We start from the raw sequence: 13114 nt of genomic DNA, 5'->3' as shown, positions 1-13114 counted from the left end.
CGGCGTTGCCATGAGCTGCGGTGTAGGTCACAGACACAGCTTCAGATCTGAATTGCTGTGGCTGTGGCATAGGCCAGCAGCTGCAGCTCCCATTTGACCCCTAGCCTGGGAACTTCCATATGCCGAGGTTGCCACCCTAAAAAGCCAAAAAAAAAGAAAAGCCCAAATACTAATTTCCTTTCTTTTTTTTTTTTTGGAAGTTTCCAGGCTAGGTGTCAAATCAGAGCTGTGGCTGCAACCTACACCACAGCTCCCAGCAACGCTGGATCCTTAACCCACTGTGCAAGGCCAGGGATTGAATCCGTGTCCTCAGGGATACTAGTCGGTTTGTTAACCACGGAGCCATGATGGGAACTCCTAAATACTAATTTAAAGTCGTAAATGTTCAGCCTCGTGGTAATAAGCAAAACGGAAATTAAAATAAGGTAAAATTGTAAAAGGACAGCAATACCCATTATTGGCAAAAACATAAGAGATGGGTATTTTAATTACAGTGTGTTGATGCCACTGGAAATTCTAGCGGTGTTCCTGGAGAGAGAGAGAGAGAGACAGACCTAAGATTGCAAGTTTTTGATTCTGCAGTCTTCCTCCTAATGATTTATCCGAAGGAAATAATTGGAAATGTAAAATGAAATGTGTGTAATATGTCCATAAATGTCCATAATTTCATTGACTTATGTAGTAAAGTACATGTAAAACTGCATGTAGCAAACAAAATGTTCATCAACTGATTGATTTATGTCGAAAATCCATATAAACAATGATTAGTTCTTATCTATTGATGCGAAAATATGTCCACAGGGGAGTAAGTAAAAAAAATTTACTTTCAAGACAGCATGCTTTTTATCCCATTTTGTTTACAAATATATTCATACGAAAAAAGTCTTAATTTTCTTGGGTGGGGGTGAGGCGTTAGGTCATACAGTTTTTATATTCTTCTTCATAACTTCTGTATTGTCTATTGCTTTTACAGTGAACATATATTATTTTTACAACCTCCCAAAATAAATTTGTCTACATTTTGAAAAAAAAAAGACCAGAAAGAATTTTTTCCATTTTATTCTTAGACAATACAATAAAATAATATTTAAGCTGTAATTACAGAGATATTAGTACATTACAATATTGTAATTTTGTCAAGATATAATAATATAAAATATTCAATATATTTTAAATATGTTTCATTTGGTTATAGAGTAAATATTAAATTAAGTTTAGTAGCAGTAAGTTACACTGGATGCATAGAAAAACCCTTGTAAGTTAAATTAGCAATAAAATTCAAATTTGGCATTATTGTAATAATTTTATAAATAAATTACTCGATAATGTTTATCTTGCAGAAAGACGTCTGAGAAATCCATTATTTTAGCACACTCTGAAATTCCAAAGTTGAAGCCTCACATTTAAAAGAAACAAGTTATTTACATTTTATCTACAAAGTTAAATCTTCATAACCTTACAAACTACTGATAGGTATCTTGAAAGCCATGCACATGTGCTATGTTTCAATGCTCAATTTTAGAAATACTTTAGATCGACTGAGAAACTATTAATATGGCTCCATTGGAATTTAAGGTTTTAGCTTCCTCAGATTTTAAACACTGATAAGAGGGCAAGAAAAGAGGGAGCCCCGGGAACAAGTAGAGGCCAGTCACTTGGCATCAGCACCAGTGGAGGGCTTTAGTAGTAGTACAATTAGATGACCTTAAGGTCATTCGCAATTTGGGACTGTAAAGAGAGGTATGGATGGATCAGCAGTGGCCAGCTAAACCTGGTAACTGTCTGTAGAATTGTTTCTCTGGTGTTTGCCTAGAGCACGTCTTAGTCGTCACAGTGCATCAGAAATCACCTGGAGGGCTCATTAGAACACAGATTTCTAGGGGACTTACCCCCAGAGTTTCTGATCCTATAAATCTAGGGTGAGCCCTAGAATTTGCATTTGTGACAAGTACCACCAGGGACCACATTTTGAGAACTACTGACCTACAGAGGTTTGTGGAGATCAGCTAGCCCTATGCCATTATGGCACAGATAGGACAGTCGGATATTTTTAGAGCAAAACGTCTTAATGTGAGATGCGTGTAAGTAATACCAAAATACGCTTCTTGGTTTCAATGTAAAAATGGCTTGGCAGCAGTCACATGGGCCATGAAGGATGCCAGCCCTGGTCACAGTCTGTGCTGTCCTCTGGAGTAACATCTTCACTTCCAGAACAACTAAAATTGAAGCAATAACCTGAATTGAAATAGCACCACCAGCTCCACCTCAGTGGATCAAGAAGCATCTTCAGAGCTTCATCTCTGGATACCTGGCCTCTTGAGATTCATCAGATACTGCTACCATCAAGTGTACATGGTTTTTCATGTTTTGTAGATTTTTATTTTCTTAACACTGTCCAGACCTTTGCTTCTGCCATACCTAGGAGAAGCTAGAAGTCCTGGGTTTTCCCTGGGTATAAATCTTATTTTTAAACCTTTATTAAGCCTGCTGAATTATAATGATGAAATACAAGAATAGCGACATGGGGGGAAAAAAGAGGAAAAAACAACTTAGATATGTGGGATTCCTAACAGAAACGGCAGGTTACCTTTTCTGGAATATTAGATCAGAAACAAATCTCTTTTTATCCCCTTAGTGCCTATAATTTAGCACAGTGCCTGGGGGCACAGCTTGGCTTAGAATAAAATCTTGTTAAATTGAATTGAGTAACCGTGGGAATGTATCAGCCTACTGAAGAGGAAATTTTAAGACCTACAACTGCCAAACTATACAATTTGTACATGGTTTGTAAGAATATGTAATATCAAAAACATGTTTGTATAAAGGAAGAATTAGAGAAGTAACAAGGGGAAAAAAAAAAATCTCTAGACACCCAGGTTAAGTGGAATATTTAGAGCAAAGGCAAAGTATTCTGAGCCTGATTAGCCAGCAAATGCCTCCAATTCTTTCATGGGTTACTGAACTACTATTTTATAAGGGCTGCACCAGCATTTATAGGGATGTCAATAAAGTGCACATCTAGCAAGTAGTATCTTGTCGTTTGTGTGGGTGTTATTAATTCACTAAGGGTAAAAATTGTATCACCTTTAAATATAAGCAAGCTCTATTGCTGCAGCGAAATGAATTCAATGGGCAAACCAAAGTATCGTTTAAAAAATGTAAACCAAAACCACATAGTATATCCAAGGCTCTTGTGATTTCATTCAGAGCAACCACCTTTAGGCCTTAATCTTGGGTGTGTTTGAAAACACACTAGAAAATCCAGGAACCTCAGTTCAGTTCTAGTTCCCTCTGGGCTTAGGTTACTCACCAGGTCTGAAAGTCCAGTTGATTCATGACATGCTAGTATTCCGCCTGACTCCACCCACTTCCCACCCATGGTTTAAAGTTTTAGGAAGGGGGTGGTCTGGCCACCTAAAACAGATTTAACCTCCTTGAGTCTCAAAGACCAGAATAGAAGGGGGCTGAATCTTGGGAATCCAGTGGACCAAATAGCTCTTAACTTGCAACATCAAACTTCATACCGTCACCGTTTACTTCAGTGCCTTGGATGCAAGTGGAATACGATTTTGATGCTATTCTGTGAAAAGTCCCACTTCCTTGGGTTAGAGAACTGTGACACTGCATGGGTTTAGAGACCAGCATCACAGAACTAACTGAAAAGAATGCTTCCTTGGGGGGAGACAAAGAGAAACTTGGTACTCAGTCATCGTAGCGCAATATTGTTCAGTGGGAGAAAAATACTTAAATGCATGTTCTGCATCATTACTTGGTTATTTAGGATGAAAAATAGCAGTTCCATTTCATTCTTATTTCTTCAGTGTCTCCTCTTCATGCACACCTGACAGCGACTTATTATCTTTTCTAACTCCCCAGCCTTCACGGTTGACGGAATAGGTTTCCTGAAATCAAACCAAACCAAACCAAACCAAAAGAACACAAAGAAAAATCTCATCAATTTATAGGTTACAAGGGACTACTTCCTGGGTTCCAATATTAGCGCATCTCAAATTTATTACACAGAGGTATATTTCTGGAAAGGTATGTATGTTGACATTATTTCATTTTAGTTGTATTTAAGGAAAAACATAGGCCTTGATGCAAACTTACAGAGCATCTTTTCTGTAATACTCTGTTACTCACATGTCTGTCAATACAGTGGATTGAGATGAACAGATCATTTAGTTTTATTCAGTAGTTGATAAATTCATATAGAAATATTAAATGTTTTTAGCGATGTCAAAAATCACATTTTTCAGTCTTTATTGGTACAGTAGGACAAACCATGGCTACTTGTTGGACTCTAGATCACTTGTAAATGGGGAGTGCCAAGCCAAACAGGGTTTTATTGGCATGGGGAGATTTTAAAAATATCAGTACGTCAACACACAGGGAATGAAAATCAAACATGGGAAAACTTTGAATAATTCTGCAATTAAGCCATCAGATTAAACTTGACTTTGAATAGTTACCTGAACATTCTTTCGGGGTCTAATGAAGCCAACCAGAAACTGTAGGAATTTGAATAGTAGTTGCACGTTCCTCTTCCATGACATTCTATAAAGGGACTGGCCCGGAATTTTTCCAAGCAAGAGCCTGGGGAGGCCAGTGCTTGTCCAGCGCCCTCTGAACCTGCACTTGTGAACTGTCACAATAAAAGCAGCCAGATCAGACATCTGTGTACAGGGCTCAAAAAATATCAATGCTTTTATTTTCTTTTTGTAATAGGAGCCAGTAAGAACCACCTCCTCTTCTGAAAGCATTCATTACATTTCTTGTGCTTCTTTACCCAGATTTGCCCACTCCAGGTACCTTTCAAGTTGATGGAAAATAAAAATAAAATCAAAAATCATCAAAAGTAGAGCAAAAGCCATTCATTTTGCCTGGAATGCTCATTTCCTCCAGCTCTGACTGGTTCTTTCTTGTCTTTGGGTAGGTGTGGGGGGCCTGCTTAAATATAAACTCTAAAATTCCTTGGCCTCATTCCAATCAGTCTGTCCCTTTATCTTACCTTACTTCCTTCATAGTAATGCTCACCATCTGAACTCATTATTGTTATTGTTACTTTGTCTTCTTGCTTATATGTCTACCACTAGGACTTAAGCTCCACCTGAGCTGGAACTTTGGCTCACTGCTGGCATCCTTAGTGCCTAGAATGGTCATGGCACAGAGCAGGTGTTTAATACATATTTGTTGAATTAATGATTGAATGAATGGACAGCTGTGAGTAAAGACAGGGGAATAATGTATCATAAATGATGCTGGACAGAATATGAAGAACCACTAACTGCATCTGTGCAAGTATCAGAATCACAAATGTTAATCCATAATTTTCTTCATTCAGTACTTATGTCGAGGGAATTTTTCTTTAAAAGGCTGTTTCTCTTAGTTCCCAACATCACAGGAACTCCAAAGGGGCACACTATAAAGCACAAAGATTTTGGAGCAGGCAGACCCAGATTCCAATCCCAGTTTTACCACTTACCAGTTATGAGACCCTGGGAAAATTACTTTACTTCATTCTTACTTGTAAAACTGTAGGTGACAGAAACTGCCTTGCAAGTTTTTCAGAAGGATTTTGGAAGATGTATATAAAACGGTTGCCACATTTTTTAAAAAGGGTATTCTATTGCCATATGGTAGCTATTATTTACCTAAATGTCTTAGAATTTGTGGGTAATCTCTTTCTGAGAAATTATTATTATTACTTTATTTTATTTTAGGGCTGCACTTGCGGCATATGGAAGTTCCCAGGCAAGGGGTCAATTGGAGTTGTAGCTGCCGGCCTACACCACAGCAACAGCAACACCGGATCCAAGCCTCATCTGCAACCTACACCATAGCTCACAGCAATGCCAGATTCGTAACCCACTGAGTGAGGCCAGGGATTGGATCCTCATGGATCCCAGTCAGGTTCGTTAACCGCTGAGCTACGAAGGGAACTCCCGAGAAATCCTTTTTTAAAATGTTCCATTATTTACCAAAAAACAACTTAAAAAAAAAAAAGGTATAGTTACAGATTTTCCAGCAAATGTCCACACCAGATTATGCATACTCATGTCAGCCAGGATCATTCCTGGAGGCCATAGCTCCTCCAGCCCAATGCTTTCATTCTACAGGTAATCTTTGCTATGAATTTGCTGTTCCTTTTCTCCTTACCATGATAAAAGAAAATCCTTTCCAAAGAGAAATCCAGCCCTGGGGACATGAGGGGATCTCAGTGGTTTGGCTGTGAATGGCTATGGCAATGGCAGGAGCCTCACAGACGGTGCACCTGTAACAGGAAACAAAGTATATGGCAGCCTCACCACATCTGCCCCATGATGTGCTGCCGTATAGTCCATTACAGACAGAGGGATTCCCTGCTTCCATCACAGAACTAAGGGATTGGGTTTTTACCTGCTAATATAAGGCTCCAGGGCCCTGCCAGTAATCGGAGCCATGTCCATTGGCATCAGAGCTGGTGTTGACAGCCAGTATGAATAATCGTTTCGAGATGCGAAATTACATACATCATTGATATTGCAGAACAAGAATGGCATTGTGGTAAATCGCTGTAGGCAGCTGCCAAGAGTTCCTAATAAAACACCGGACTGGGTATCATGTTCGGTAAACTCAAATTATTTGGTTATCATTGCTAGATAGAGGCTAATTAAAACATAACCTATGGCAAAAACTGGAGAAAGACACAAAAGAGCGATTTGCAAAATGTGTGAGTGAAAAGTTTTAACACCGCTAGAAATCAAAGATCCAAGAGGGAAACAAATCCTCCTTCCTTTTTCCACCCTTAACCCTTTCTGTCGTCTTTTCTCATCAGTCTAGACCTTGAGGGCTAGTGGAGATGGGTTGGAAAAATGTCTTTGCTCCAAAGTATTACCAGTTCTTCATATGTCTATAATAGCCAATAATCAGAAAAAGCTTTAGAAACAATATTAGTTTTTAGGTTAAATCTCAGCCAGGTTATTTAAATGAAAATTTTTTGTACTGCACAGAACAACCTAGACTGGCACTCATGAGCCAGGCTCCTTCCAGAGCTTACGTTCCCACATTGACTTTTACACATTATCACAATGTCCTATTTACTCTCTTTAAAGGGTGCGCTAAGATACTCAGGTTGTTTACACTTTAGAGGGGAGTAGCCCATGCCATAAAAAATGTACGATCTGTGTACAAAGTGGCTAGAAACGAGAACGGGGGCATTACCCAGGTCCTGTCCATGGGATCGTTCATTTCCTTGTACAAAGAGAAGAGAAAACCCGCTATAGAGTGGCTCTGTCCCTTCTGGACAGGAGGGAATTGTTGTGGTCTGGCTGTGCCGGGTGAAGACAAAGCCCCTCATCGTTGTCCCCCTTGCAGGTGGCCCAGTCTCTCCAGGTCTCCCCTTCAAGCCTGGCAGTCCATCATACCCAGGCGGTCCTTTAAAAAACACATTATATGTGTTGCAACACAAAACCTCAAACTTATTCCAAAATACTAATTCAAATGTTTAAATATATTAAGCCCCCAGTATAGAAAGGAGTCCTAAAGAATAATGACTTAAGATTTCCCATTGTGGCTCAGTGGGTTAAAGACCTGACGTTGTCTCTGTGAGGATGCAGGTTCAATTCCTGGCCTCGCTCAGTGGGTTAAGGTTCTGGCATTGTCACAAGCTGCAGGCAGGTCACAGATGCGGCTTGGATCTGGTGTTGCTGTAGCTGTGGCATAAGCTTCAATTTTACTCCTAGTCCAGGAACTTCCATATGCCACAGGTGTGGCTGTAAAAAGAAAAGTAGTAATGACTTATGAGTATTTAAGGAGTATTCTAAAATATCGACTTTTTAAAAAAATTACACAGTGCCTCTTAATATAGATATTTATGTATCTGATGTTGAGTTTTTTGAGACAGGTCTTCTTTATCTTTGTATTCCCCTGGGGAGCCTGGCAACAAGACAAACCCTGTCTACTTGCTAATATTTCCTGACACAGTTTGTGTGGCAGCACTCTGGCTCTTGCTGTGGCCCACCCAGAAATACACACTCGGTCAGTGAAGTTTTTAAATTAATGGAATTATTGATAAGGGTTTTGTTTTTTTTACTGCTTCAAAAAACACATTCTGAATGATTAATAATGATTAGTGGTCTTTTATTTTATTTAACTAATTATTATTATTTTTTGCCTGCACCTGCGACATGCAGAAGTTCCCGGGCTAGGGATTGAACCCACACCACAGCAGGGACCTGAGCCACAGAATTGACAATGCCAGATCCTTAACCAGGGAATACCCAATTAATAGTGCTGGAAAGTTCACTCACGACAATACTAAATGGAGTGATTATGCAATTACCATTATAATTACTATTATTAGCATTATATTTGAATTTTTAAAGACAAACATCTAGTTTTTACAGTTGTATTATAGTAGATCTGGGCATATGTTGATGAATTGGGACATCATATTCAGAATTTTGTCTTACTTTAACAAATCAGCAATCCTAAAAAATAAGATTTGAACAGCTAGATATGTTCTAGAAGAGTACTTTTGAAACTTTGCAGAAGCTAAATTTTGATCCAGGCGTATCAAATCGACACATAGAAGCTTATGTTCAGACTAAAGAACTTAAAGAAGCCCTTCTTCAGGACACATAGTTGAATTGTTGAACTATATTAGAGAATGGCATAGTGAAAATATGGCTTTTCTAAATAAGGATACTACGTTGCTCTTCTATTCATAGCAAGGTAATATTTTCCAACCATGGTCTTACAGGCCACTCTTTTAAGGAGATATTTTTAACTAAGTACATAGTATCCACCCTTCTGAAAAAAAGAACTGGTGTTTCATTAGGTCTGTTTGTCCTCAGGTTAAAAATCTGGAGTACATTTGCCAAGGTAAGAGATAGGAAGAATGGTGTATTCCAATAACTGTTGATTTTTTTTGGTCTTCATCTTAAAGAATGTTTGCCCTGGCTTTTAGTCTAATATGCATGATACAAACTGAAAGATCTAGAGTCCTCTTTTGGCCAGAAGTTGAAACAAGCCTCCTTTCTCTGGACATACAGGGAGAGCAGCTCTTCTTCAGGGAAGGAAAAGAGCCAGCTGTTTGTTTACCTTGCTCTCCTTTACAACCTTTGTTGCCCTTTTCTCCAATTGGTCCAGGAGTCCCTGGTATTCCATCCAGGCCTGGTTTTCCTCTTGGCCCACAGGATTCTAGGCAAAAAAACCCAACATTATATTGAATGGTTCATACAGGATAAAAGGCAGGATGGCCAATTAGTCCAGTTTACCCAAGACTTCCCTAGTGTCCTCAATAATAGTCCTGCAAACTGGAGTTCCCATCATGGCTCAGCAGAAATGAATCTGACTCATATCCGTGAGCTCGCAGATCTGATCCCTGGCCTTGCTCAGTGGGTTAAGGATCTGGCGTTGTCTCGAGCTGTGATGTAGGTTGCAGACGCGGCTCGGATGCTGCGTTGCTTCGGCTGTGGCATAGGCCAGTGGCTACAGCTCCAATTTGACCCCCTAGCTTGGGAACATTCAAATGCTGCCAGTGCAGCCCTAAAAAGACAAAAAAAAAAAAAAAAAAAAAAAAGTCCTGCAAACAGAAGAGACCCTCAGCCCCAGGCAAACTGAAGCAATTGATGATCCAACATATTACATCCTACTTTCCAAGGGGGGGAAAAAAAACCCTAAAAAATGAAATAGAATATAAAATACAGCAGTTTAAAATTGTGCTACCGTTTTAATTTATAATGCTCCAGAATTCACTATGTATTGTACTGCTCAGAGTAATAAGCAATCTCTCTTATCTTCCAGGCGATTCAGGCAAACTTTGAACACAACCATTCCATGCAGAAGTCTTTTACAATATGCTAAGCCTCCGTAAAGGGGTTAGTTCAATTTCTAGGCAGCAATATTTTGGAAAGATTTCATACTATTAGGCATACATTTGCATTTATTCCTCTCCCAAGTGCTGTACAAAGAGTTAGGAAAGTATAAATACATGGAACTCAGGTTTATTTGGGCAGTCATTTAGAACTATTTAGAGCTCTAAGAATAGAGTTGTCAGAGAAGAGAGACATAAAACTTCTACCTTAATTAAAAACAAAAAAGCATGAGTGCCCTAAAGTATATTTGCTCAAGTTTATACCATATACAACAGTTTTCAACAGATTCAACAGAAGGTTTTTTATTTGCTGGTCAAGAGTAAAATGAACCCAATCCCAGTCAGTACTGCCAGTTCCACACCTGGGACTCCCTGTGGCCCCGGGGGCCCAGGATCTCCTTGCATCCCTGGTTCTCCAGGTGGGCCAGGTGGTCCTGGGCTTCCTGGAAGGGAGAGGATCTTAATTGTGCCCGGGTCTCCACGTGCACCTATCGACATGAACATAAGAAGATGATGGCTTTACTGATGAGGAAAGTGACTCTTTCTTCACGGAGGCAATACTAGGGAAACAAAATTTACCAGGTGGTCCTTTTGGCCCAATTCGCCCTGGAGGTCCAATTGGCCCCAGAAATCCTGAGTTACCTTTCTCCCCTTAAAAAAAAAAAAAAGAGAGAGAGAAAAAGGCAATATGATTTCACATAGAACAAAGGGTTTCCTAGCATTTCAAGTTGATGACCGACTTGAAGGGTAGATACCGGAAGTTACGACCAGAGATGTTACGAGCTCTGTGACAATGGCTTCTGCTTTAATTATATTCATGTGGGTTTTGGTACTTCATTTGGACCCAAGTGGTCACTTTAATGTCTATGAAAAATATATTCTTGGAGTTCCCATTGTGGCTCAGCAGGTTAAGAACCTGACACAGTGTCCATAAGGATGTGGGTTAGATCCCTGGCCTTGCTCAGGGGTTAAGGATGTGGTATTGCTGCAAGCTGCGGCGTAGGTTACAGATGAAGCTCGGATCCTCTGTTGCTGTGGCTGTGGCATAGGCTGGCAGCTGCAACTCTGATTCACCCTTTGGTCTGGGAACTTCCATGTGCCACAGGTGCAGCCGTAAAAAGAAAAAAAAAAAATCTAGAGGAGTTCCCTCTGTGGCACTGCACTGGGTTAAGAATCTGACTCCAGCAGCTCCAGTCGCTGTGGAGGCTGTGGGTTGGGATTCCAGGCCTGGTGCAGTGGGTTAAAGATAGAGCGTTGCTGCAGCCGTGGCCTAGGTCACAGCTGTGGCTCGGATTCAGTCCCTGGCTCAGGAACTTTCATATGACCTGGGTGTGACCATAAAATTTATATTTATATAAATGAACATAGGAACATATATATATTCTAGAACTGGGCATTAAGAATGAGTATTTTAGCATCCAAGGGGAAAAGTTCCTGAGAAAGTAATTTAATATTTTAACTTCGGAAACTAATTTAATATTTAAGGATAAAATATTTAAATACTTAAGATAAAATATGAAGTGATACTAAAACTTATTTCAGCACTTCCTGTGGCATTATACTGGTTTTCATAGTTATCTACTTTCTTAGCTTATTACTCCGGATTTACTAGTAGCCCAAATTAGTTGTGTTAGGAAGACTCATGAGCACAAATAGAAGGTCTGCCTTGATGTAAACCATCAAAGTAGTAAGATTTCCCTCCCAACAGTCTTTTTTTTTTTAATAACAGAATATTTTTAATAGTTATTTCCCAAATACAATTTTTTTTCTACTGTACAGCATGGGACCCAGTTACACATACATGTACACATACTATTTTCACACATTATCATGCTCCATCATAAGTGACTAGACATAGTTCCCAGTGCTACACAGCAGGATCTCATTGTTAATCGATTCCAAAGGCAATAGTTTGTATCTATCAATCCCAAGCTCCCCAACCACCCCACTCTCTCCCCCTCCCCCTTGGCAACCCCAAGTCTATTCTCCAAGTCCATGATTTTCTTTTCTGTGGAAAGGTTCATTTGTGCTGTATATTAGATACCAGATATGAGTGATATCATATGGTATTTGTCTTTCTCTTTCTGACTTACTTCACTCAGTATGAAAGTCTCCAACAGTCTTTGACATGAATAAAAGGTTACCAAGAGCCACTGATTTGGAGAAATAATGTCTTTAAAAAAATCTTGACATAATATAGACATTACATCTGACTACTTAGAAAGAAGTTAATACTAAATATGATATTCATAGCAGGAATGTCATAAAACAATTACATTAGCAAAAGTTAACTGGCAACTACACTGTAACTTATGCACCTGACATCGGAACTTGAGGATGGGGTTGATATTTGTTTACATCTGCCAGAAGTATTTTCCCCATTGGAGATTCAACATTTCCAAATAAAGAGGTGGAAACCTGTCAGCAGTGCCAGACGAAGGACAGTCTTATTTGGAAATCTGAGAGTAAGTGAATGTGTTTCGTGGAACATACTTCAAAGGAACGGATTTTACAAATGTTCCCTCTATATACATCTAAGTGTTTCACCAGAATCTTTCTTTAGGAGGGCCCTTCTATAATTTTGCAAGTTTTAGCTATTCCTATTCTGAGACTGAGGGAGTGACAAAACATACACATTTTCCCCAGGCTGCCTGCCAATATTCACCCACCCAATGTCTCATGAGATTCCTTAAAATCACTTGCTTGGACTTCCTAGCTAATGAGCTTTTGAAAAGCCAGCAGTTGAAAGCATTCAAGAGGTTCTCTCTGAATCCCCCTTGTCCTCCTCCAGACCCGGGAAAGTTTGATTTTCATGGAAATGTGGTTTTGTTCCCTTTGACTATACTTATTATTTAGCATCTATTTAGTACACTAATAGAATCCCTGCACACTCAAAGCAATACTAGTGGATTTAACCAGCTAAAACAACAAACCCAATATTCAAAGTGTCACCGAAGGTCACAGCACCTTATGGAAGACTTGAGAATACTCTCCTGAAACCTGAAGTTTAAATGTGTGTGTATGAGCATTTTAAATGTAAAATCTCCAAATTATATGTTTTCTCTGATTGAAAACATAATACTTGTGTCCCATAAAAAATGCTTAAACCTGCAAATAAAAATTTACTTGCCCTTCCCCATTCAAAAGGTGAATATTCTTTTAGATGTTCAGCTATTTAAATTATCATACATGGGCAGGGTAAATAAACATTCAAAGCAATACTGTTTCTACTGATGGAGCTTCCCATCCCCCATC

General features: G+C 39.3%; 1 protein-coding gene across 1 annotated transcript in view; it reads right to left on the bottom strand.

Moving 5' to 3' along the window:
- COL4A3 (collagen type IV alpha 3 chain) overlaps nt 840-13114 on the bottom strand; it is a 151692-nt gene continuing 139417 nt past the window's right edge. Inside the window, 8 exon segments of the mRNA XM_021075272.1 lie at nt 840-3902; nt 4473-4645; nt 6160-6274; nt 6400-6577; nt 7204-7416; nt 9085-9183; nt 10222-10347; nt 10439-10510. Of these exon segments, the coding sequence (XP_020930931.1) occupies nt 3818-3902; nt 4473-4645; nt 6160-6274; nt 6400-6577; nt 7204-7416; nt 9085-9183; nt 10222-10347; nt 10439-10510 (1061 nt within the window). The 3' untranslated portion in view covers nt 840-3817.

The sequence above is a fragment of the Sus scrofa genome, chromosome 15 (genome assembly GCF_000003025.6).
Source record: "Sus scrofa isolate TJ Tabasco breed Duroc chromosome 15, Sscrofa11.1, whole genome shotgun sequence".
NCBI classification, from domain to species: domain Eukaryota; kingdom Metazoa; phylum Chordata; class Mammalia; order Artiodactyla; family Suidae; genus Sus; species Sus scrofa.
This window is presented reverse-complemented; position numbering and strand designations above follow the sequence as displayed.